This window comes from Doryrhamphus excisus, chromosome 9 (genome assembly GCF_030265055.1).
Source record: "Doryrhamphus excisus isolate RoL2022-K1 chromosome 9, RoL_Dexc_1.0, whole genome shotgun sequence".
NCBI classification, from domain to species: domain Eukaryota; kingdom Metazoa; phylum Chordata; class Actinopteri; order Syngnathiformes; family Syngnathidae; genus Doryrhamphus; species Doryrhamphus excisus.
The window spans coordinates 2222217-2249258 of record NC_080474.1 but is presented as its reverse complement, the minus strand read 5'-3'; the positions used below and the strand labels follow the sequence as shown (position 1 = coordinate 2249258).

Below are 27042 nucleotides of genomic sequence, written 5' to 3'. Positions count from 1 at the left end.
CGGATGACAGAAGGAAGAGCCAGAGCGCTGTAAATTATTTTGTAGAAGAAAACCAAGGTCTCACCGTTTTACTTCATTTGGCCATTTTTATGATTGAATATGTTTTTAATTTGGCCAACAAACGTGGAAAATTTGCTTATATTTAAATATATTTAAATAAATAAATATTTATTCATATATATATATATATATATATATAGTATATGTTATAATGGAAAATGTGCTTATATTTAAATAAATATATTTAAATGAATATATATTTATTTAAATATATATATATAAATAAATGTATATATATATTTAAATATATTCATTCATTAATTTAAATATATATATATATATATATATATATATATATATATATATATATATATATATTTAAATACATATAATTTTAAATAAATATATTTATTTATTAATTAAAATATATTTATTTAAATATAAGCACATTTTCCATTAATTAAATATTTAAATATAAGCAAATTTTCCACATTTGTTGGCCACATTTTCAAGCATAAAAATGCTTGGAAAAAAATAAATATATATTATATATGTAATATATATATATATATGTAATATATATATATATATATATATATATATATATATATATATATATATATATATATTTTATATGTAATATATAATGGAAAATTTGCTTATATTTATTTAAATATATATTATATATATATTATATTTGTAATATATATATTTAAATGTATATTTAAATATAAGCAAATTTTCCAAGTTTGTTGGTCAAATTAAAAACATTTTCAAGCATCAAAATGTTTGAAAAAAAAAAAAAACATATATATTTGATGACCAATAACAGGCCGCATTCAACCCCGAAACAGCAAGGATTTATTCATGTCGTGTTGAAAAACCTACAAGACACGTTTCACAAGAGTGAAAAGTAATAAGACATGACAAGGAAACCGGACCGACTTCCTGTCCTGATTTGGACTTGAACAGGGGGAATATTCAAAATCAGTAGGATTCTTGGCCAATTCTACCAAAACATGCCGTCATGAACCGAAAGTAGACGTTGACGTCGTCAGGATTCTTGCCTACGTAGGAAAATACCACGGTATGTTGTCACATCTCACGCTAGCACAGGCTGCCTTATGATTGGCCAGGCGCTAAGATACGTTACCACGGCAACAGTCGTCCACGTGGGCGGCCCGACACGTAAAAACACCCCGCCCCCGACACCTTGAGGAGAGGTAACGACACTGCGAGCCATTTTTAGTCACCGTCACAGCCTTGATGCAAACACACACACACACACACAAACGTCCTGATAAACCCCTCCCCCATCCAAGGATATATGTACATGTGACCCAGCTGTCAATCATCAGGACATCATCACGGTTGTCTCATGCTTTGGACACACACACACACACACACACACATATACCTGAATAAATCCATTATGTCGTATTCACAGCTGAGAGTCACGGTCATGTTTCACCACTTATCTTTGCAAGATTACATCATCATCATCATCATTATTATTATTAATATTATTTATATATATTTTTTACATACACAACTTTATTGACTTTTTTGGTACGCACACATTCTGTGCAGACAGACACGTCGCCCTCTGTGGGTGGAAGCAAGCAGACGGTGGACACGAGGGTGGATGTGCATTTGAAAACAATATGAATATTAATAATAATATTAATCAGAATTAAAATTAAAAAAAAGGTCAAAGACAAATTGAACAACTGCACATATTCACGCTCATGTGGGAGGAATAAGAATTGAAAAATACTACTCTGGAATCCATCGCCGTGTCACTTCCTCTAGCCATTCCCCGTCCGACCTCATCCAACACTGACAGGAAGTGATGGAGAGTCCATTTTGACTTGCCGCCGAAGGGATGAGGGGGGGTGGAGGAGGAGGATTCTAGCGGTCGAAAGAGCGAGTAAGCGGTTCTGGCGGTTAGAAGAAGTCCAGGAGCGCCGGGAAAAGACTTCCACGTCCTCCTCCGTGAATCCACAACTTCCTCATTTCCCTGTCAGCTTCCTGTGCGGCTGACATCAGGAAGTGCGGGGTGGGAGAAGAGGGAGGGGGGGGGGGGGGGGGGGGGGCGCCCACGTGACTGCGATCTTTGTCACGCTGCCGACACAAGGTGGAGTCCAGTCTGCGGTTCTCTTGGCGGTCCGAGACGTGGACGGTGGGTTCTGAGATCCAGTGTTGACGAGGGCGGGGGCGGAGGACTGGGAGGAAGAGGAGGAAGAAGGTCTACCAGCTGAGCAGGTTGCTGCGGCCCAGGGTCATGAAGTACACCTGACTGGAGCCTCCGGACCGCACCGAGGCGAAGAACACCTGAGGAACGTGCAACGGCATGACGCCATATTCTGCTTTTTCATTTCATTTTCCCATCAGAGTGGAACATCTCACCTTGTCGTTCCTCTCGCACAAGAACTTGAGTCTCTGGGCTCGCTTGTGCATGAAGACGCCGTCCAGGTGGCCCGTCTCCACCGAGCGGATCTCGATGGCCTTCTCACCCCAGCCCATGATCTGGTTGGAGCGGATGTAGGCTGCCAGCACGGACAACATTAGCATTTAGCAACCTGCTGCACAACAGCAGCCAAACATGTTCTTGGGAACAGGAGCTTTGCCGTTTTTAGGCACCGCCCCCCTAAACCACTAGTCCAAAATGTAGTCCCTCATAGGACAGGACTTTTTAAGGCCCTGCTAATCAAAACACGAGTGAAAGATCCTCTTTATGACAGGAGCTTTGCTGTTTTTAAGAATATACTGCAAAAATGCTAGTCAAAGATCTTCTATTTGACAGGAGCGCGATGCTGTTTTTATAACCTACTATAAAAACACTGGTCAAAGATTGTCTATACAACGGTGCTATGCTGTTTTTTATATAAATAAAAATGCTAGTCTAAAGACACAGCTCTGCGGTGTTGAAGAACCCAAACACCCGAGTCAGAGATCTTCTTTGACAGGAGCGCTTTGCAGTTTTTAGGAACCTACCGTAAAACTGCTGGTCAAAGAGCCGTTCTAAAACGGGGCTCTGCTGTTTCTAAGGGCCTCCTTATGACGGGACGAGTGTGCGGTTTTAAGGACATACTGCAAAAACGGTAGTCAAAGATCATCTACGTGACAGGAACTCTGTTTTTACAGACCTCCTACCAAAAACAGCAGTCAAAGATCCTCTATAGGACAGCCACACTTTGCTGTTTGTAAGAACATCCTGTAAAAATAGTAGTAGCAAAGATCCTCTATATAACAGGAGTCCTCTGCTGTTTTTAAGGAACTCCTTATGATGGGAGGAGTGTGCGGTTTTAAGGAGATACTTCAAAAACGGTAGTCAAAGATCATCTATGTGACAAGAACTCTGTTTTTACAGACCTACCAAAAACAGCAGTCAAAGATCCTCTATAGGACAGGAACTGGAGTGCTCTGCTGTTTTTAAGGACTTACACCAAAAACTGTAGTCAAAGATCCTCTATGTGACAAGAACTCTGTTTTTACAGACATCTTAGCAAAAACAGCAGTCAAAGATCCTCTATAGGACAGCCACGCTTTGCTGTTTGTAAGAACATCTCGCATAAATAGTAATAACAAAGATCCTCTATATAACAGGAGTGCTCTGCTACACCAAAAACAGTAGTCAAAGATCATCTATGTGACAAGAACTCTTGTTTTTACAGACCTTATACCAAAAACAGCAGTCAAAGATCCTCTATAGGACAGCCACACTTTGCTGTTTGTAAGAACACCCTGCATAAATAGTAATAACAAAGATCCTCTATATACAGGAGTGCTCTGCTACACCAAAAACGGTAGTCAAAGATCATCTATGTGACAGGAAATCTGTTTTTACAGACCTCCTACCAAAAACGGCAGCCAAAGATCCTCTATAGGACAGCCACGCTTTGCTGTTTATAAGAACATCCTGCATAAATAGTAATAGCAAAGATCCTCTATATGGTAATAAATGGTAATATACATTGACGGTAGTACTTCAGCGGAAGCAGTACTCACCCACTGAGGTGGGCATCTCCCCCCACTGCAACACCACGTCCTTGGTGATGCGTCCGTACGTGTTGACGTAGACGCCCTCGTCCTCGTAGCACACCAGCAGCTCGATGCCGTCCGTGTTGGGCAGGATGATGATGGCGTGAGACTGGATGTGGGTTTGGATCTGTGGAGAAGCGGCCCGCATCAGCCGGGTTCCATCTTTCATCTACGTGAAGATACGTGTGCGTGTCGGCGCTCACGTGCGTGGGTAGGTAGATGTCGTAGACCGCCCCGGAGTCCACATCCACGGCGTGGAAGCCTGAGCAGGAGCCGTAGATGACCTTTAACCTCTGGCCTTCCTCCACGGTCAAGTCCACCAGCAGAGGTTTATGCACCAGGTCACCAAAGGACTGAAGACCACAGAGAACATACAGTATAGTACAGTACACTACGTAGTTAGCTAGCTAGTTAGCTAGAGGCGTACCTCATGGCGTATGTCCGAGTACGCGTGTATTGTATTGAACTGACCAGCTCTTACCTTGAAGGCCATGAACTTGTGGTAAGGTTTGGGAGCCCAGGCGTAGACCTCCACAGAGTTCTTCAAGGCCAAGACCAAGAACTTGATCCTCTCGTATTTGACTGTGAGTGTAAAAGCGTCGTCACCATGGTGACACCTTGTGGCGGGAAGCGGGACAACGTGACCTAAAGCTCGCTAGTATCCCGACTCACCGACTTTGTAGTGGACGCAGCCCTCCAGGTCTCCTACGGTGGTCCAGCCTTGCTTCTTCTCCACCTCAGGATCGTTGTGAAGGATCTTGTTCCGCAGCCAAGACAGGTAGTAAACACGCAGCTTGTTCTTCTTACCTGCCGTCCATACACAAATATAATATTCATATGGTTATGATCGTTAGAATACACGAATTGTGTCTATCAAAGCTGTGTGTCCTCACTAGATGGTGTACCTAATGGAGTGTCCACATGTCTCATGATGACGAGGCCCTGACCTGACAAGTTTCCCACTTTATTCTTGTGATGTTACACCTTTTTTTGTATAATTTTACGACTTTTTCTCATAAATGTAAATTTACATTTATTATTATTACATTTATTTTTTTCTTATAATTTTATGACTTTTTTCCCATAAATGTAAATTTACATTACATAATAATAATAAACATAATAATAATAAATGTAATAATAATAAATGTAAATTTATATTTATTATTATTACATTTATTTGTTTCTTATAATTTTATGACTTTTTTCTCATAAATGTAAATTTACATTTATTATTATTTTTTTATTATTATTTTTTTTCTTACAATTTTACGACTTTCTCATCAATGTAAATTTACATTTATTATTATTACATTTATAATTTTATTTTCTTATAATTTCACAACTTTTTTCTCATAAATGTAAATTTACATTTATTATTATTACATGTATTATTATTTTATTATTATTATTTCTTATAATTTTATGACTTTTTCCTCATACATTTTTGACTGATTTTCTCGTAAATTTATGAATTTTGATCTTGTACATAAACGTTTTTCTCGTAAATTTATGACTCTATTCTCATATGGTAACATTTTTATCATAAAAAAAAAGTCACAATATTAACTTTGCTAAAGAGTATTTAAAAAATATTTTCTCGTGTAATATTAATATATTCATTCTCATATATTAACTACTTGTAATATTAGGACATTTTTTCTGGTATATTTACCACTTTTTTTTCCTAAAATTTATGACTTTTATTCCCGTAAGTTTCCAATTTTATTCTTGTGATATTACGCCTTATTTTTTTGATATTCTTTTTCTCATAAATGTAAATTGACGACTTTTTCTCATACATTGTGGACTGACTTTCTCCTAAATTTACAAATGTTTATCTTGTACATTTACGTTTTTCTTGTAAATGTACATTGTGACATTTTTTTTCCTCATAAAACATTTTTTTCTCATACATTTTTAACTTCTCATAAATTCACAACTTTATTCTCCTAATATTGAAATAGTTTCACCTAATTTACAACTTTATTCTCAAGTTTTTTTTTAACAATCTGTCGTGATTGAGAGCACACATAACAAAGACGTTGTGATGTTCGGAGAGTCCATGAATGCATCTGGCGGCCTGTCCAGTGACAATGAGGAAGTGGCGTGGCCATGACGAATGGACTAGAGACGTATTTGTGACTTATAGATATGTAGCCGCGCACTCTTCCACCGCAAAACCAGCCGGGTTGCGTCTCCGCGCGCCTCTTCCTTCCATCTCGGAAAGAGTTACATGTTGTACACTAGCGTGACGTGCTCGCAAGCAGCGGCCGTTTACCCAACATCCTGTGTGTGTGTGGACTTGAGAAAACGGACGTGAATGTGGACACTCGCTGTTTGTGTGTGTGTGTGTGTTGGACAGGACACATCACAAGTAAACATTTCCATTCATGTAAGTCAGGGGTGGCCAAAGTGCGGCCCAGGGGCCATTTGTGGCTTGCAGATGTTTTGTTTTTTGGGCCCACGGTACATTTAAAAATTATAATTTAATTAAGTTATAATTTTATAAAGTCAGAACTTTACAAAAATAACTTAGTATGAGGAAAAATAACAGTAAAAATTACAAATAATAATAATTGAATAAATGAATGTGAAATTAATATTATGAGAATAAACTATTATTAAAGTCATGATGTGCTATATATATCACTATATTGACAGTTACTATGGTACCCATTATGTCATTGGATGGTCATATCACCTCGTACTTCGATACGTGACAAAAAATATATATAAATAATAATAATAATAAATAAAATAAAATAAAAAAATAAAAACTGGGAAGGCAGGAAGTGAACAAATGTAACAGTTACTGATTGTAAAAGAAAAAATGTAATTTTAATAAAATTTTTAATGAATTTTATTAATTAAATTTTAATAAAATGATATATTAACAATAATAATACATTTTATTTAGAGCATTTTTTGAAAATAAGATGATGTAATACCTGATATTGTGACCAGGACGTTGAGTCCCTCCAGGACGTCCATCTGCTGGAAGCGTCGTCGGTTGATGAGCGGGTAAACTTTGCCCTGACCGCTGCGATCCAACAGCATCAAACCGCTCTCCGTTCCCACCAGCAGGTTCACGCCTACGTGCACACAACAACACGTCAAATTATTGGGGTCTGTAAACAGCAGCGGGTCATTCATTGCAGTGGCATTTAAAAAAAAATGATTGTTACGACGCCACAAGATGGCAGTAGCCGCATTTCAAGTATCATGAGTGGTCAGCATCCCACAGCTTTATCTTGCTCTGCGTGCGCTTTAAAATGCTGCACCCCCATCTGTCAGTGTGGAAGTCAGGAGTGTTGTACATGCCGAAGTGTTGTTTACAATTTGAACAAAGCAGGTTACTTCTGACCGCAATTACAACATTGGTTCTCTTGCTGTTGCTATGCGCTACTTTCAAATTTTAATGATTATTATTACGCAACATGATGGCAGCACCCCCATTTGAAGTGTCATGAGTGGTCAGCATCCCATATCTTTATCTAGCTCTGCATGCGCTTTAAAATGCTGCACCCCAGCTGTCAGTGTGGAAGTCAGGAGTGTTGTACTTGCCAAAGTGTTGTTTACAATACACTCAACATCCTTATCAATTTGAACAAAGCAGGTAACTTCTGACCGCAATTACAACATCGGTTCTGTTGCTGTTGCTATACGCTACTTTCCAATTTTAATGATTATTATTACGCAACATGATAGCAGTAGCCCCATTTGAAGTGTCATGAGTGATCAGCATCCCATATCTTTATCTAGCTCTGCATGCGCATTAAAATGCTGCACCCCAGCTGTCAGTGTGGAAGTCAGGAGTGTTGTACTTGCCAAAGTGTTGTTTACAATACACTCAACAGCCTTATCAATTTGAACGGAGCAGGTTACTTCTGACTGCAATTACAACATTGGTTCTGTTGCTGTTCGTTACTTTCTAATTTCAATTTTAATGATTATTATTACGCAACATGATGGCAGTAGCCCCATTTGAAGTGTCATGAATGGTCAGCATCCCATTCTAGCTCTGCATGCGCTTTAAAATGTTTCACCTCAGCTCTTTGTGTGAAACTCATGCGTGTTACACTTGTAGTGTTGTTTATAATCAACTCATCAGCACTATTAATGCTAACGGAGCAGTTTGCTCCTGACCACAGTTACAACATCGGTTCTGTTGCTGTTGCGTAGCGTAATATACGTGTTAATTAATGACAAAGCTTTCTCATGCCCCCCAAATCATTACACAAATACAAAAAGTACCTGGTATACATAATTTAGTTTACACACTTTGTTTCCAATTAACACCCTTAGCTCTTTGCGCTCTAGCTAAATAAATGATTCCCTGAACAATAAATGTGTCTAAAAATAGAATTCCCAAATCAATAAGATGCTAGCAGTTAGCGTCCTGTTGTCATTTTTACCCCAGAGTGCAGCGCAAAGGATCTCCGAGTTGAACCTCTTCTTGTACTTGCGGATCTCGGGGGTGTCGCTTTGCGGGCGGGTGTTGACCGGGTTGACGTTGACCACGGAACCTTTCCGGGACGGGTCGGCCCTCAGCGCCTCTGCCAGTCGGGCATCGTTGCCGTAGCCTAAAAGCACACACTGAACTTGTATGCGAGTCTATAATAGCAGCTAAGCTACGTAGGAACAAACGAGTTGGACTTGGACTTACCGACGTTGTTGAGGGCGCTGCCGGTGGATGGAGACACTTGCAGGAGGCGGGGGTCAATGAAGGGCGTGAAGGAGGAGGACGACTTGTGTTTCTGCATGTTGTTACTAGACTGACTCTGCATCATAAAAACAAGCCAGCCGTTACATTTGCACGGCAGGAAATAAACACAAAGATGTTTATGTAAATAATAAAGACGAGGATGCAGCGGACACGTGCATGCATGACAACACAATGGATTCATTCCAGGAAGTACATCACTGAGAACAAAAAGGTAAAATACACAAACATGGGCTGAAAAACTGGAATAAAAACATCACCGTCGGACACATCCTATTCCGTCTGTGGAATGTGAAACGTTGACATGTTTAGGTTTGCTAGTACAGTATGGTTGCAACTGGAACCGTATGGAGAAAGTGCTTCCGCCCTTGATTGACATGTGATCTAAACCATGAGGGTGACATACCTCCATGAGGATGCCCAGCTTGTCCAGTGGACTCTGGGGGGACATGGAGGGGCTGGCGAGGCTGGAGGAGGAGGGTGAGGTGGATGCAGAGGAGGAAGGGGAGGAATGATGGCTCTGTTGGATCAGGTCTGGGAGGTGGTGGATGCGACCCGCAAAGCCGTTCCTGTCCGGCTGCTGTGTGGGGTGATGCGGATGATGGTGATGGTGGTGATGATGGTGGTGGTGTTGGTGGTGGGGGCTGGGCGTGTGCTGGCCGAGACCCGGGCTCGACGCCGAGCCGGGACTGGGGCTGAAGCCCGTCTGCAGGACGGGGCCCTGGGAGGCGTGGCCAATGCCGGGGCCCGGCCTCTTTTTGTTATCACCTGCACTCTGGAAGTAGAAAGAGGGGTAGACGGCTTTGGGTCTACACGCGTTCCTGGTGAGCTCGGGTGAAGGGAAGGTGTTAGCTAGAGCCGAGGGCAAGCTACGGTGGCTAGTCTACAGGCGGAAACAGAACGCTTGTTAGTTCCTTCACACAAAACAGCCTTTTGCGCTAACACAAAGTTAGCATTTACGGTAGCACACCTCGCTTTTGTTTTTAATCACTGTTGGTTGATTTTCCAAATGTTTGCGATAAAATCAAACTGTCCGTAGAGTACAATCCCTCATTTTAGCCTTAATAAATGTGCATATTTTTGCACTTAGAATATAGAAAACCTTTTTACCACCTTCTAAATACACATATTAACACTATTAGAGCTCTCCAGACATGAAATAACACCCCTATAGTCACCTTTACACTTGTGTTCTGGTGCTTGTGTGTCTCTGTAGTGTACTACTCTGTCTCTGTCTCATCCATCCCGCGTTTACGCCAATGTCCATACAGTATAATCCCTCATTTTATCCTTAATAAATGTGCATATTTTTGCAGTTAGAATACAGAAAACCATTTAACCACCTTCTAAATACACATATTAACACTATTAGAGCTCTCCAGACACGAAATAACACCCCTATAGTCACCTTTACACTTGTGTTCTGGTGCTTGTGTGTCTCTGTAGAGTACTACTACTGTCTCTGTCTCATCCATCCCGCGTTTACGCCAATGTCCATACAGTACAATCCCTCATTTTATCCTTAATAAATGTGCATATTTTTGCACTTAGAATATAGAAAACCTTTTTACCACCTTCTAAATACACATATTAACACTATTAGAGCTCTCCAGACATGAAATAACACCCCTATATTCACCTTTACACTTGTGCACTGGTGCTTGTGTGTCTCTGTAGAGTACTACTACTGTCTCTGTCTCATCCATCCCTCGTTTACGGCAATTAATTGATTCCAGATTCCAGATCTATTGTGTTTGAGGGTTCGATTCTGTTTTATGTTGGCAGTGAAGTCTTGTGATATTTATTGACAGAACTGCGTCGTTCTTTATGTAATTGTGGTCAGAGTACGGTTAGCTTCTCCGTGTAGCGTTACATCATCAGTATTTTGAGGACGGAAAAAACAATCAACAGAGCATGCAGACAAAAAGTGGGGGCAACACAGGATGGTCTGAATGTGCAAACACGACACGGGTTTGATGTCGCTCATGCCAAAACACTCAAGCATCGTCCGATTGATGTCGGTACCTGCCGAACCACCAGGGTGCTGTCTTTGCAGGGCGTGGAGCCGACGTCACTCTCACCCTCGTCGTGAACAATCATCGTTTTCACCGACTCCGTCTCGCCGTTGCTCAGCCGGGAGGACCTGCAGAGGAGAAGAGGAACCAATTCCGAATATAAAACAACTTGTTTACTGTGAAAATTGTCCAACAAAAATAATAAGTCCACATACACCGCCCTGGTGTCCTCCGGGCCCGAAGTGGACTCCTCGCCTCCCTCCTGGTCCACCTCCTCGTCATCATCTTCGTCCGTGGTGTCCGAATCCTCGCTGGAAGACGAGTAGTCCGTGACTTTGTTTGGCGGGCGAACGTCGTCAGCCGCCCGCAGCTCCTTGGCCAGGGCCGTCAGGTCCTGCTGGGTGAACACGGATTAAAAAGGTCAGTCGGTGCGCCAACAGGAAGCTGTCAGCTAGGAGGCGTGGTTATTCAGCCAGGCCAGCCAATGAGAAGCCAGCATGAGAGCAAAGCGATGGCGGTCCTGCTGCTGGAGGCAAAGTTAGTGCGTTATCGCCATTAATGAGAAAACGTTAGTGGCAGAAAGACGATAAATGACAAAAATCTAGAAATGGTTAGAGAAGGCGTTAGTCAAGTTGGCGGCAGAAAGTCGTCACATGATCATCCAAAGTGCAAAAAAAGGTAGAAAACATGATCACACACACAATCTAGATCTATGTGATCTAGCTCTGCTGGCGCTAGCACGCTACTCCTTCTCAAAGTCTCACCGCTGGTCTGCTTGGCCTCACCGCCTCCCTCCTCTCCTCCGGTTTTTTGTCCGCCCTCTTAAGGGCCGAGCCCTCAGACTTGGAGGAGGCTGATTGGAGGAACGAGGTTTAGAAAAAAAAAAAAAGTCAGCTTTCACTGATTTGGAGCCGCTACTCCTACACGTGTGTTGTGGTGTCAGGACTCACTGCGGGCCCTGAAGCGCTCTCCAGAGCCACAGTGAGAACCAGCCTGAGAGCCGGAGTTGCTGGAGGAGCTGCTGGAGGAACTGGAGCCTCCGCTGCCGCTGCTGCCTGCCGATCTGGGAACCATCTTCTCCACTCGCTCCCACAGCAGCCGAGGCTCGGCGGGACTGTCCAAAGACAGCGCAGGGGGGGGGGGGGGGGGGGGGGGGGGGGGGGGGGGGTTTAAGGGCAACCGCAACAAAAGCTCCATTTACACATCGTTAAATGCTCTGATTCTAACCCCGGGGGGGTTAAGTAGCGCAAAGACGAGGGGGTATTCATCGTCTACTGTATATCACAAGCTCAGATATATGTTTTTCTTCAAATAGATGAAATATACCTGAGTGTCAATCAATTACCTGCCAGCGTTGCGGTTCACAGCGTGGCCACTGTGTGGCGTGTTGCCATGCCGATGAGGCGAGTCTCGCCTCGGCAACACCGGCGACCTGGATGTCGTCCTGACGGGGACCTTTTCACAATAAAAGCATTGACCTATTCATACATACATAATACATACATATTTGCACATAGAAAGTGGCTAACATCATCATCATCATCATCATCATCCGCCATCTTTGACACTTAAAGCAACACAACCAAAGCCGTGCACAAAGAAGATTAGTGCAGCCGCTTGTCAGTGAGGACGTGTTTCAGAGGGGGGGGGGGGGGGGGCGTAATCATTTCACCTGATATGTATCCTCCGATTTTAAAATTCATACTTCCTATATTGTAAATATTCAACCAAATATTCCAATTGCATTTGGTTTATTTGCTCAAACAGAAAGAATGGAAACCAACATCCTGACTCGAGGAACCTGCAAAGAACCGCCAAAGAACCTCCAAAGAACCTCATCACATGTTTATCATCATGTTCACACCGGTATGACACTTAAATATGTTCAAATGTGACTTAAAACAGTGCCTGTACACTTAATAAAGGTCACAGTTTGACCCTGGAACAGACAAATACCATTTCCATTCCTACAGGATGAAAATAGATTGTAAATTCAAAGTGACTGCGTTGATCCTGATATGCTAATCAGCTAATCAGTAGACTACACAGGCTATCCTGTCCTTACCGTGGGGGGCACCTCTGGAGAAGGTTCGTGAGGCGAGGGTCTAGTCTGGGGGTGGGGGTGTGGGTCAGTGCGTGCAGGATTTGATGATGGTGATAAAGATGAAGGGTGAAGGTGATGTTCTTGGCTGTGGCGGAGATGGAGGCCGTCAAAGGCGGGAGGGAGCTGCTCGCTGAAGGAGTGCGAGCGACACACAGCGGGCGGAGGGGCGGCGGCGGGGGAGGACGACGGGGCTAGGGCGCCGCTTTTTAGGGCACGGACCTTCACAGACGGAAAACAAACAAAAAGACATGGAGAAGGGAAGGGTGAGCATGCAGGTGATCTTTAGAGCTTTGCTGGACCGGAGAGCAAAGAACTTGTGTATCTTCTCTGGATTGGTATGTTTTCCATCTTTGTGGTCATGTTTAATCCTTAACTCAGCAGTTTTTCATTGTTTTCTTTCATGCCCCCCCCGGGGTACATCACTTTTGTTCTCACAGTGCTGACTGACAGCTACGCCACAAGTCTCTGCTTTTAATACAATTGGCAACCCGTCACTGTGGACTAACTCATCAAGTCCTGGTCCAACATATTCTTCTTATGACTAAAAAGCATCCGCTTATGTCGACTTATTCATAATTTTCAGGAAGCAACATGAAACGGCAACACAACTACTGCCTGGCAGTATTAACCTGGAATCTAACACGCCAACTAGCAAAAACTTGGATGGAGGGGGTGAACGAAAGAAGCGCTCTGCTACGTACGAAACCCTGACTCAGAATCAGATCGTCTGTGAGTCATTTAGCACCACGTCATCCGCACACATGCGATGCTTGGTAGGGGAGGGGGCGCCAATCAAACGCCCCCCCCCTCCCTGGTCCAATCACAAGCGGCTATCCTCCTATCCGAGACCAGCCGAATCATTTTCATTCATTTTCTACCGCTTTTCCTCACAAGGGTCGCGGGGGGTGCTGGAGCCTATCCCAGCTGCCTTCAGGCGAGAGGCGGGGTACACCCTGGACTGGTGGCCAGCCAATCACAGGGCATATATAGACAAACAACCATTCACACTCACATTCATACCTATGGACAATTTGGAGTGGCCAATTAACCTAGCATGTTTTTTTTTGGAATGTGGGAGGAAACCGGAGTACCCGGAGAAAACCCACGCATGCACGGGGAGAACATGCAAACTCCACACAGAGATGGCCGAGGGTGGAATTAAACTCGGGTCTCCTAGCTTTGTGGTCTACGCGCTAACCACTCGACCGCTGTGCAGCCCCGTTGTGATATTAAGAGGCAAAATAAGAGCATTTTAGTAGCATAAAGTTTCATCCATCCATTTTCTATGCCACTTATCCTCGTTAGGGTCGCGGGGGTATGCTGGAGCCTATCCCAGCTGACTTTGGGTACACCGTGGACTGGTCGCCAGCCCGTCGCAGAGCACTTATGGACAAACAATACTTGAAAAAAAAACACGTACAATATATATCAATAAAAATAGGCAAAAATGGAGAAAAAACAGCCATTCTCCTTCTGTATCTGGACAAAGTTTTGCGCCAAATCTCAGCAAAGCCTCTAAAGAATTTTGCATTTTTTTTAAAGCACAATGAAAAGACACAAAATAAATAGAAAATAAAAGCCAGGCTGACAAGCAGCATCACAATGTGACATTCAGGAAATGACAGCAAACAAAAGACAAGACCGACACGAGTGGATGGAGACATGAGCCTTAACCAAAACAATGAATTCCGTCGTGACTAATGTGAGTGGATGGAGACATGAGCCTTAACCAAAACAATGAATTCCGTCATGACTAATGTGATTATAAAAGAGTCCTAAACTCTCGATAATGCAACACTCTCGCCGACGCCGACGCCTTCTGTCGGGCTGGTGAGGAGTTTTTTTCAAGCCTCGTGTCTGCCGATGTGCTCGTATAAACAACAGGAGAACAGACATCCTGTCAATCAAATTGTTAATCCCAGAAGAAGAACATTCATTCCGGGTTCATCTGCTCCTGTGATCCCGATGGGAAAAGAACATGTTGTCAGTTGAGAGAAGAAGAAGCAGGAGGGGAGATGTTATCAGCATAAAGACACACAAGAATGAGCTGGAGGAGAGAAGGAGACATCTACATATCACGTAGAATGCTTGGTCACGCCCCTTTTTCTTCATTTCAATGCATAGTCAGTCCCTACATTAACATATTCCTGGTATTCAACAGAATATTGGCAAATTATGACTTCAGTGGAATCTTGATTAGCGTCTTCATTGCTTTCTGGAACTTCTACGTTTTTATGTGAAAAAAGGATTTGGTTAGAGTCAACAAAGTAATGGCATTAATGATGTTAACCAAGGTTCCACTGAGTTGTACTGTACAAAAAGAAAGAGCGGCATAACAAAAGAATGATTTTTATTTTTTTTTTTACCTGTGCCTCCCCAGGCCGGTGCATGGCTTCTGCGTTCCCGTTGGGGTAGGATGACTCGGAGCGCGGCGGCACCGGTGGCTGCGGCGGTTTACTTTGTGCCGACTGAGGAGAACCCTGGATGTTCTTCCGGTACCGCTCATCAGCCTAGCAGGGACACACACAGGAAGTGTAAGCATTGGTGCGAGAGAATGGAAAAAGGTGGATGATTGGTTGGTTCGGGACCAGAGCACAGATGGTTCTTTTTGAAAGGCGGTTCTTGCTAACATGCTAGAACATGGGTTCTCCCAACATCCCAGAAAGTAGGAAAGCAACCTTGACCAGAGGAAACAAGAAGATCTAAAGCACCACCCAAAACACTACAGGCTCATAGAGGAATTCAAAAACACTAACGGAATTAAATGAAACTGGTCTAGAGGAAACTGGTCTAGAAATTAAATGAAACTGGTCTAGAGGAAACTGGTCTAGAAATTAAATGAAACTGGTCTAGAAACCAGTCATATATTAGTCATATTATATGATATGAGGGGATATGGCCTTCCTAACGAATACCAATGATGATAACTAGTGGAGATTCGAACTCGGGCGTTTGCTCCTAAGTCCAGAACGTTAACCACTACACCACGGCGGCTCAAAATCATGTATAACTATAATAAACAAAATTATATTAATAAATGATGGACAGTATTTTTTTAATGTATTCAGTAATAATATGGTCATTTTTAATATGGATATTTTTAACTGTGGCTGCACAGCGGTTGAGTGGTTAGCACGCAGGCCTCACAGCTAGGAAACCCAAATTCAATTCCACCCATCTCTGTGTGGAGTTTGCATGTTCTCCCCGTGCATGTGTGGGTTTTCTCCGGGTACTCCGGTTTCCTCCCACATTCCAAAAACATGCTAGGTTAATTAGCGACTCCAAATTGTCCATAGGTATGAATGTGAGTGTGAATGGTTGTTTGTCTATATGTGCCCTGTGATTGGCTGGCCACCAGTCCAGGGTGTACCCCGCCTCTCGCCCAAAGACAGCTGGGATAGGCTCCAGCACGCCAACAAACCTCGTGAGGATAAGCGGTACAAAATGACTGAATGAATTAATTAATTTTTAACAGTGACAATCAAAATATAGCTAATAATTAGGGCTAACTAATAACATTTTGCCACAAACTGATATGCCGATATTGTCTAACTCTAAATTTCCGATACCGATATCAGCCGATACCGATATGTAAAATGACATACGTATCTCCTGTGATGGAACGAGCATATATGAGTTGTATACAACATTTTTAAATACCGGTTTTCATGAACGGGAAAAAAATCTGATACTGATATCAATTGATATCGCATTTTTATGCTGATAACGGGTCGATATCCGCCACCCTAGTGAGGATAAGTGGCATAGAAAATAGATGGAAACCAACCATTTGAACCTTTGCGTACTATGGTACATGGTGTACTGTGGTACATAGTGTACTATGGTACATGGTGTACTGTGGTACATGGTGTACTGTGGTACACATACCCATTGTCTTATGTGGAGGAGATGTGTGCAGACGAGCAAAAATAAAAACTAAATCACGGACTACACTTTTTCAGAAGACACCACATGCTTTGACTATTGCCTGTGAGTCAGCAATGAGGGCTTAGAAGTTCTTGCATGTAAAGATGTCCAGCAGACGTTTACATGCGTGTGGTTTCATGTGTTTCCATGCAAGAGGTTGTACTTTGTAGCTGGCACACAGTCAGGTTAGATGATTCCACACGAATTAGATTGGTTAACTGGTGGAGTCGGCACTCGGCTGCTCTACAAGCGTTAGGTCCAACACCAGCGGCACACTCCAAGCAAAATAAACCTCATCCAGAAGTCAGTTTAGCGGCGAAGCGCTACGAGCGTTCACCTCGGCAACCGCCTCGGATTGAGAGCTTTGGAGGTCACAGGCAGGAGCATCAGAATTCTTCTCAGAAACATCTGCAAGGTTTTGCTGTTCTTGCTGCTTTACACTGCTGGCATCTAGGTTCTTGGGGGGGTTGATGATCTGTTTGCTACTGTCCAGGTTCTGGTTCTGGTTCTGCTGGAGGGACAGCAGGTAGGCCTGCTGCTGCTGAAGCTGCCTCTGGAGCTTTTGGGCTTGGCGCTGCTCCTCCAGTTCCCGCCATTTGTACTCCTGAGTGCACCAAGGACCAAGATGAACCGCATCCAGACACTGACAAGAACTTTTCCACAACAGGGCGACCTAGCAAGGTGATCTGTATTCGGGTACACGCTCCGAGCAGACGCCACAGGATGTGTTCCATGGTTTTGTCCCGTTATTGCAGAGTATTTGGTACGACGGCCTTCGTCTTACAGCGAGCTTGTTGACAAATGAGCTCAGGTGACAGAACATTAACGTCACAGGAAGGAGACAAAAATTATCAGTAGGCTAATTATTTAAAAAAATAATTTAATTAATTTAATTAATTTACATTAATACATTTAAAATTTAATTAATATAGAAAAAATAAATTCAATATTTTTATTAATTTTTTAAATTAATTTAATTTAATAAAACAACTGTTTTTATAGTTACTGTTGTTTAAAAGTAACAGTCAATAATTATCATGGCTGCCCAAAGTCAGTTTTTGTGTTGAATCCAAATCTGAATAGGAAGTTGATCCACGTGGAAGCGAGGCCGGAAGCGAGCGCACACATCCTTTTTCCATTATCCGAGCATCCTCTGTCACGCTGCATCACATGACCGGCCTCTTCAGTCATTCTACTAAATCTCAGCAACATGGGAAACCCCGTCTTCCTGCTGGATGACTGGCTTCCTGGTGACATCATCACCAGGGACACAGTCAACACCTCCAACTGTTAACAACTCCCATGACATCTGGCCTTGAACAAAGACCAAAGAATGAGGAATAAAGACCTGGGGAATTATCAATTACTCAGAAAATAAACAGAAAAAGTTTGGGATCACTTGGAAATGGTTTTGGCTAGTCTGAGATATGGCTTTTTCTCGGGAATCCTGCTATGAAGTCCAGCATCCTGAAGTCGCCGCTTCACTGTTGATACTGACACTGGTGTTTGACGGCTACTATTTAGTACAGCTGCCAGGTGACGACCTGTGAGGCGTCTTTGTCTTAAACTACACACTCTCAGATATTTGTCTTCTTGCACAGCTGTGCAGCGTTTTTCTGTCCTTGTTAGACCCACTTTGTGCTGCTCTCTGAAGGGAGTAGTTAACAGTATATTAAGAGATTTTAGTTTTAGTTTAGATTTTTTAGATGGGTTTTCTAATAATCTATTATCCTTATAAAAGGATGAACTTGGATTAGCAGCCATACCAGGAGATTGATGCAGAGGACTGACAGTTGTTGATAGTAGGCCTCTATGCAAAAATGTACATCCTTCTTTGAAAATCATCTCATTCATTTTCATTGTTTGTGAAATGGATGAAAATGTGTTTTTTTTTGGAAAACACACTCTCAGATATGTCTTCTTGCACAGTTCGGCAGCGTTTTTCTGTCCTTGTTAGACCCAGTTTGTGCTGCTCTCTGAAGGGAGGAGTTAACAAAAATGTACATCCTTCTTTGAAAATCATCCGATTACTTTTAATTGTTTGTGAAATGGAAAAAACTGTTTGTGAAATGCATGAAAATGTGTTTTTCTTCGGAAAACAAAAAAATTTGCAAGTGATCCCAAACTTTCAAGTGTAATTTCTTGATTTGTACTACCTTGATTTTGCACTTTCTATGCTTGTGTACTCTGCCTTTGCTGCAGTAAACCTTAAATGTCCTCCTTGTGGGACTAATAAAGGCATATCTTATCTTCTGGTAACTCCTCATGTTGACGTGAGTGAGCCCGTCCGAGGGGTGTCGGCACTCGATGTGGTTTTCTATGGCCCAGTGATGCTGCTTCTTATATCTGTAAGTGTTGGCCACTCACCAACAACATGGCTTGTTCATGCAGCAGCTGCTGCTGCAAGATCTCCAGGTGTCTCTGCTCCTCCTCCAGCTGGCGTCGGATGTACTCCTGACAGTCAAAACCACCCGGGAAAGTTGCAGCGTTAGCATGGAAAGGATTAAAAAACATGGCCGGAAAGAAAGAAAGCTAGGCTACCTGCTCCCTGTCAGCCCTCCTCTTCTCTTCTTCAGCTCGCCGGCGCTCCTCCTCCTCCTTGCGGCGGCGTTCCAGCTCCTCCACGCGGCGCTTCTCCTCCTGCTCACGACGGCGCTGCTCGCGCTCCTGCTGCCTCCTCATCTCCCTCTCACGCCGTTGTTGCTGCAAAACATGAATAAATATCAGAATATCGTTTTTTTTAATTGATTTATTTTTATGACTCACCTCCTCCAGCCGCCGCCTCTGCTCCTTCTGCTGCTCAATACGCTTCTGCCGCTCAGCCAGTAGTTGCCGCTTGTACTCCTCCTGCTCGCGGAGCTGCTGCTCCTGCAGGAGCTGCTGGCGGCGCAGCGCCTCCGAGCGCTCCTTGTTCTCCTGCTGCAGACGAATGAAGTCGCGGCGCAGCGTGGACTCGCCCGGCACGTTGACGATGGAGCTGCGACGCGGTGAGAGAAGGAGACGTGATCTTTGAACATCTCGTTAAAGTGTTCATGATGGAATTAATTCATGACTAATTAATTAATGAGGTGTTTAATATGCCCCATGTTTACCTTGGCTCTCCTTCTTGCTCGGATGCTTCCTCCTCCTCCTCTTCACTTCCACTGTATTCATACTCCGTCTCATCTGTGGAGGACGTGATGGTTAAAAAGACGTCCAGGTGAGGCAACTTGGACTGAATGAGCTTCTCACCCTTCTCGCCCCTCTTCTTTTTGGTGCGGTCGATGTGGTCTTTGAGCTGGATGCGCACCTGCCTCTCGTTGGGCTGGTCGCGGATGAAGGGGTGCTTGAGGAGCTGCTCTGTGGGGGGGCGCTGAGTGTAGTTCTTCACCAGGCAGCCCTCAATGAAGCTGAAGAACTTCTTGGACCTGCAAGCACCATGGTCATCATCTCCCCTCCACTACTAGGTGAGATGTGCTATTCATTGGAGGTGGAGGTACTGCTGGTTTGGTTTGGGAGGTGTTTCACGTGAACGCACCATTTTTTGGACTTGAGTCGAGGAGGAGGGTTTCTGGGGATGAGGAAGAGGGCTCTCATGGGGTGCATGTCACACAGCGCTGGAGGAAGACCACGACTGGATGTTAGTTAGGTCAGCTTGATTCGAATCGATATGGATCGTCACGTAAACTTACGGGGAGCTCCTTCTGCCATCTCGATGGCCGTGATTCCGCAGGACCACAGGTCACTCTGGAAAACAGGAAGAAGACCATCACATTTTGAATATTGATGTATTAAAATAAACTATCTAATAAACCATCTTGTTTTTAAGCAGGCTAATTGATCAACAACAAGACTGACCCGGTAGTCATAGGTGGCATCCGGGTTTTCATCGCAAGCGATGACCTCAGGAGCCATCCAATATGGCGTCCCGATGAAGGTGTTCCTCCGGCCCACAGTTCGGTCCAGCTGAGCGCTCACGCCAAAGTCCACTATGGAGGAAAGCGTTTGAGACTAAATCTTTCCTCTTGTTGTTTGTAAACGTGTCAGAAACGTACCTAGTTTGACCTCAGCGTTCTCCGTCAGCAGCACGTTTTGACCTTTGATGTCCCGATGGATGACGTGATGGGCGTGAAGATGAGCTAAGCCCTGCAGGAGAAGACAACACCACCAATCAGAGGATGTTTTTCAAACAGGAAGTGGTTAGAAGCACGTGGGGCCCTGACCCTGAGAATCTCCCTGGAGATGTAGGCGATCCAGTCCTCCTTCAGCGAGTTGCCTTTGGTGTTCTTCACCAGGTCTGTGATGGAACCGGCGCCGCAGAACTCCATCACCAGCTGGAGGACACAAGAGGGAATATTGAGAAGATGGTGGAGACCTTGCTCAGCTTTGACCTCCAGTGAACACATCTGGACTGATTGTGTTCAGGCATTTTTGGGTTATGAAATACTGGATTTAACTAAAACAGGCACAGTTGATATGGTTCAAAACTAAAAGCCCATGTTTGGAGTGGGTAAAAAAACAAAACACCACCTGCTGCACCCGTCATCTGTTTCCTGTTTCTGTTGTAGCGCAACAATTGGGGCGGCACATGTTGTATGCGCAGCAATGTATAGACAGAGTAGCTCTTCATCATTTCATTACGCCATATATAACATCTCAACATTAAAAGGACCAGAATAAATAAGACACAAATTTTATTTTCAGGCAAAACACAACATTTGTATGCCTTTGTATGACCAATTTTAGTGTTTTAATGGTAAAATGTTACACGTATGTGACTAGACTAGCATTTCCTTGACCTAGTACAGCATTTTAATGGCATAATATTCGTCTTTTGAGTCAAAACATGACATTTTTATGCTTTTGGGTGACCAATTTTAGTCTTTTAATGGTAAAATGTTACACGTATGTGACTAGACTATCATTTCCTTGACCGAATACAGCATTTTAATGGCAAAACATTAGTCTTTTCAGGCAAAACATAACATTTTTATGCTTTTGGGTGACCAATTTTAGTCTTTTAATGGTAAAATGTATATGTGACTAGACCAGCATTTCCTTGACCTAGTACAGCATTTTTCAGGCAAAACATAACATTTTTATAGAGTATTGTTGCCCTTTTGTGACCAATTTTTGTATTTTCATGGCCAAATGTTACACATATGTGAGCAAACTAGAATTACTCTTACCTAGTGCAGCTTTTTAATGGCAAAACAGTAGCTATAGTAGCCTTTTGAGGTAAAACACAACATCTTCATAGCCTTTTTGCGGCTAAATTGTATTTTCATCGCATGGTAGTATTTTTCTGACCGGTCACAGAATTCTTTTGAGACAAAATATAACAATATCTTTGGCTTTTTGTGACCAAATCGAATTTATTTTATTGCAAAATATTCAATTTCAGTTAAAAAAAAACTATATTTTTTGTGTGCTCCAGGAACAGAGAATGAAAGTGTTCCCGCAAAGGTAAGAGCACACAATTGTCCCAAATGTCTCCAAAAGGACTGTCGTCTAACCTCTCAATCCATTCACTGACTAGGAGCAGTGTCCCAATACTTCTGTCCATATATTGTACATCAAACATCACTGACAAAGATTAGCGGCGTGCCCATCGCTCTTCTACAAAGACGAGACTACAAAGGCGGTTTTAGGACGTGTGCAGTCCAGTGAAGTCATGTACTCGGTCCTGGTGCGTGCCGTCACAGAAGAGAGTCCAAAGTGGAAGACATGCAGACAGCGTGTGGGTTGTAAACAAGTCATGGCGGCAGCTGTGATTTTCGGAGGCCGGGTGACACCTCTCTGAGATCGGGGGGGTTATAAAGCAATGTCATCCCTTCTAACAAAATCAGCTGCTATAAATACCGAGATGGTTTTGCATAACTGGCAAATATGTTTGATTTTTTTTTTTGTAAATAAGAAATATTATTGATGAGAAGACCTACCCAAAGCTGGTCGTCGTGGCCTGGTGGGCTTTTTTTGATGAAGGCGCCGTAGTAGGTGGCGATGTTCCTGTGGTGGGAGTACTTCTTCAGCATGTTGATCTCCAGCTTGATTTCCTCCTCTTCATCCTTTCAACATACGTAGACAGACTTGATTATTATGATGGCACCCCACTTCCTGCTTTGTACACAACAACCTAAAACAGCCTTTCAACCCAGAAAAGGGCATTTTTATTTGGAATATTTGAATTATATCATGTAATATGCCAAAAAAGCATTTAAAAAGTAAAAATTTAAGAGGCTGTTTGTGAAATTTAAGATGGTAAATACAGCCGAAAATATAAATAAGCCACATAATGAGCCCAGAGGACATCATTTTGGTTTGGAAGATTTGAGCTACAGAATGCAAAGCACTTTAAATGAACCGCATATTGAATGTGGACTCAATATGGAGTCACTATGGAGTCACTATGGACTTCTTTTGCCCCCAACGCTCATACGGTCAGAGCTCTCACTCCAGCCAGTAAAAAGTGAACCGAGAAGAAGTCAAAAAGATAAAGTGTGTGAGTCATAATAGACAAACACACTTGATGACATCATTGTCTCCCGCATGGCCGCCGTATGCCTCATGTCTGCCCCCCCCCCCGTCCTTGGACATCACGCTGCATTAACTTATAACGAGCTTAGTCACATGTTAAGACAAGGCATCATCACAGCGCTTCACCTCGCCTCTCTGTGTCCCATCCTTCAGGCACCCCCACCCCCCCACCCTCACCCTCACCGCACTTCAACCAGTCATTCCCTCGCACAAGCTGCTCATTATCATTCCTGGGCAGGACGTGGTGGGGAGACATGGAGGCGGCCATCTTGCTGCACTGAAACATACAATGGAAACGAGCGTGTCGGCGGTGACCGCAGAATGGAGCCGTTGTGAAAACCGGAAGCAGGGCGGAGAGACGCGGAGGGACGCGGAGGGACGCGGAGGGACGCGGAGGGACGCGGAGGGACGCGGAGGGACGCAGGGCCGGAAAAGACAACGTGGAGGACACCATGGACTCATGAGGAGTTCAAGACTCAACCTTCAAACTGCTCCGTGACGAGGCCTCCCATCAGGAAGATTATGGGATTGAACCCCGTAACCGGAATGTCTGCTCAGGGGAGGCTGCGGCGTCTACCCGCAGACCAAAACATGCACTTTACAAGTTTACATGACAACGTCCTTGCTAAAAATGGATAGAAATGTTCCAGTTTTAAAGAAATAACAGACTTAGGAGAAGACGTAGCGTGCATGCCAGGCCACTAGTTGGCAGTGTCACAAGGCTTTCCACTTGATGATGAAGGCAGGTAGGCCTCATCTCATCTCACGCATACTGTAGTCGCCAAATAGTTGGTTGCACTTGAGTGGGCAGCATCCCGCAGCTTTGTTTACCTCTGAATGCGCTTTAAAATGTTGTGGAATCAGTGTGGAAGTCATGTATGTTCAAGTTGCCGGATGGTTTACAATCAACACGCAGCGATTAGAGCTGAATGAGCGCTACGCGTCTTCCTGCGATTACAACATTGGTTCTGTTGCTGCTGCATTGTAGCAATATATGTTTTTTTTTTACGTTTTACTGTGTGATTTCTGAGTTTTTACAGTGGTGGGCGGAGCTGCAATTAACCTGCTGGGTATTTAACGTTTAGGCTGGTGTCGGAGTCATCTACTACTGATTTCTCGCCACTACTTTTGCAATACCACCGATTTAGATTCCGATACGATACTTAGCAAAATTCAGGCTGGGATTGGCGATAGCGGCATAGAAAATGGATGGGTGGAAAATCAAGCGATATGAGCGAGAGGTGTTAAAACTCACTTTGAAGTAGTTGAAAAGTTGCTTTTTTAAAAGCAGGCTTTGCTACACGTCTTAAAGTTACACCTGAAGCTCAGCCTACAATTGGCCAGTTTATTGTTTATTACAGATCCAGTGATTAGTCCTCACTGCAGTGAAGACTATTTTTCCTGGGGTCCAAAAAATTACATTTCAAACATAATACAATAAAAATAGTCATTACAATTAAATACAACTAAAACTAAACAAAAATAATCTGAGATGTAATGGAATACAACCCTTACACTATTGAAGCCAACCAGAACCAGAAAATTATTCCAATTTAAACACTCAGAATTTCAGAATAAATCAACCAACTAGAATGTAGGCCAGTCGACTACAAACATGGCAGCTAGCGACTGTATTCGTGGATAAAGTGGCTTAAGCCCACATTAGCGCTTCTTGGAGTAACAGGAAGACAAGAAGCCATTTATCAAAAGCCATTACTCAAAACATTTGGGAGCAGAAAGAAGCAAACCGACAGCAGAAACGCCTGCCATGATTCAAGTCCACTTCTGATGAACTTTTCCAAGACAATCCAGAGAGGACTGGGGGGGGGGGGGGTCGTTCAGAAGATAAGAAATCTGCTGAATTCTTTATGGTGGTTTTTAGGTCCCATGGAAACTAAAGCAAACTCGCTACACACGGAAACTGCACAGCACCAGCACTTGGCTTTATTTGGACTTTTATTCATATCGACTATATTCATGTGGGAGTGGGTGTCCGTGTGTCTCGCCCCCCCCCCTTCCCCTCGTATGGAAGAGGAAATGGAATGTGGGTCAGAGCGCATGTGACGTGAACTCACTGCAAAACAAATACAGTGGAGTCTCCACGGCGGAATACCGTGATACTTTCCAGGAGGTTTTCCCACCTTTTGATTATTTGTATTCGGAATGACTTGGAGAAATAAAGTTTATCGCATGCGGCAAGTAAAATATGCAAATCATGGCGTCACACGGCCCAATTTGGGTTCATCTGTGGCGCAATGGGAGTCCACATTTCCAAGCAGCGTGTGGGTGGATGCCGGGGGCCGGGGGGCCAGGAGTGGTGGGTTATGTGAGCCGCTTCACTGACCCTTTTAAAAAATAATCATTTTTGGATGACAAGAAGAAAGTTTGCCAACATCTGGGGGGGAACCTCTCGCACGGCAATACACGTCTTTCGATGACATACAAGTTCTGGCGTCTGACTTTTTAGACCACAACGTTGATTAGTCGTTGACTAAAAGTTAGTTATTTGGTTTTAGATTAAAACATGAAAACTGGAACTTTTTGTGATTATTTACATGAAATACAATAAAGCTGTACCAGAGCTATCCGATAATATGAAGTGGGAACTTCCTGTATTAGTCCCATGTATTAGTCCACAATGCTATCACTAATCAGTAGGTGTGCATATAAAACAAACTGACCTCTGTGACATCCATGACCTTGATGGCCGCCAATTGTCCCGTCTTGACATGTCGACCCTGTGGACAGAAAGTCAAAATGATCAACAACTGAGACGAGAGTAAACAAGGAGACATTTTTATGGTTTTGTTTTGCTTTTCCAGCCCGGAGTGAAGCGTGCTTGCGTGTTTTGTTGGCGGGAATCAAACACGCCGCCTCCCCGAAGGTCGTTTTGTAGGCTGAGCAAACACACTGGGGTGACTTGGTTGGGGTCATGCAAATATAAAGCATAGCTGGACGTGGAACCACAACATACTTATTGTTTTTAACTTATATATATAAGGTTGGCTATCTAAGAAATGATGTCATTCATGACAATGTAATCGGGGGTCTCGGGATCTGTAAGCAACAGTCTAGAGACCTTCTCTACATCCTGTTTCCTGGTAGAGAAAGTAAAGCCAAAGCTATTTTTAATAACCCCAATAACTAAACTAATAAAAACAGCAGGCCTCACAGGACCAAGTCACTGCTGATGAGGATGCCACACAACTTCATGGCCAAAAACCTGAGCGGAAATGACCAACTTAGGACAAAGCACAAGAGGTCAGCACGATGTATTAATGGAGCAAATATGGCCACGAGGTGCAAATCCCTCATCTCTCATCCTTGGCGATAAGACGACGTCTCGGCCAAGGTTAAAAGCCCTTCTAAAAGTTGGCTTTTATCCAGTGAATGTCAATAAAGGGAGACAGCGTTCTATTCGACGTCCATCAATCACATGAGGGTCAAGTGCACGCTAACCTTAATCGCACAAGCTCCGCCCACAGACAGGACTTTAATGGAAGTCAGTGCAAAGTCATCGACGATGCAGACAGCGGATAGAAAGTTCCACACAACGAAGGAACGTAAACAATGTGATGATTTCAAATGTCCACGTCCTAGGCTACAGCACCCGCCTCCCCACCTGCCCCCCCATGAAAATATTAAGAAAAAAAAGCTGTATTGTAACAAGAAGAAAAGTCTATAAGGAAAACTAACATTCTTTTAGCAGC

The 27042-nt window shown here is 43.4% G+C and overlaps 1 protein-coding gene across 6 annotated transcripts in view; it reads right to left on the bottom strand.

Annotated features, from left to right (window-relative positions):
* Window positions 1-713: 713 nt before the first annotated feature.
* Window positions 714-27042, bottom strand: part of LOC131135660 (mitogen-activated protein kinase kinase kinase kinase 4-like) — a 50122-nt gene continuing 23793 nt past the window's right edge. Inside the window, exons 3-32 of one of the 6 annotated variants that reach the window (XM_058081834.1) lie at window positions 26014-26070; window positions 22738-22863; window positions 21019-21129; window positions 20851-20941; window positions 20654-20784; window positions 20488-20542; window positions 20334-20412; window positions 20048-20223; window positions 19909-19981; window positions 19583-19793; window positions 19358-19519; window positions 19184-19270; window positions 17154-17420; window positions 15256-15399; window positions 12851-13108; window positions 12131-12240; window positions 11736-11899; window positions 11550-11638; window positions 11001-11179; window positions 10796-10913; window positions 9177-9545; window positions 8714-8828; window positions 8463-8630; window positions 6996-7139; window positions 4717-4851; window positions 4526-4626; window positions 4248-4397; window positions 4012-4171; window positions 2410-2549; window positions 714-2334 (exon numbers count right to left, since the gene is read on the bottom strand). In XM_058081834.1, coding sequence (XP_057937817.1) covers window positions 2251-2334; window positions 2410-2549; window positions 4012-4171; window positions 4248-4397; window positions 4526-4626; window positions 4717-4851; window positions 6996-7139; window positions 8463-8630; window positions 8714-8828; window positions 9177-9545; window positions 10796-10913; window positions 11001-11179; window positions 11550-11638; window positions 11736-11899; window positions 12131-12240; window positions 12851-13108; window positions 15256-15399; window positions 17154-17420; window positions 19184-19270; window positions 19358-19519; window positions 19583-19793; window positions 19909-19981; window positions 20048-20223; window positions 20334-20412; window positions 20488-20542; window positions 20654-20784; window positions 20851-20941; window positions 21019-21129; window positions 22738-22863; window positions 26014-26070 — 4254 coding nt within the window. In that variant the 3' untranslated portion in view covers window positions 714-2250. Of the gene's footprint in view, window positions 2335-2409; window positions 2550-4011; window positions 4172-4247; window positions 4398-4525; window positions 4627-4716; window positions 4852-6995; window positions 7140-8462; window positions 8631-8713; window positions 8829-9176; window positions 9654-10795; window positions 10914-11000; window positions 11183-11549; window positions 11639-11735; window positions 11900-12130; window positions 12241-12850; window positions 13109-15255; window positions 15400-17153; window positions 17421-19183; window positions 19271-19357; window positions 19520-19582; window positions 19794-19908; window positions 19982-20047; window positions 20224-20333; window positions 20413-20487; window positions 20543-20653; window positions 20785-20850; window positions 20942-21018; window positions 21130-22737; window positions 22864-26013; window positions 26071-27042 lie in introns of all 6 variants that reach the window. The other 5 variants (XM_058081832.1, XM_058081833.1, XM_058081835.1 and 2 more) reach the window with 5 other exon arrangements.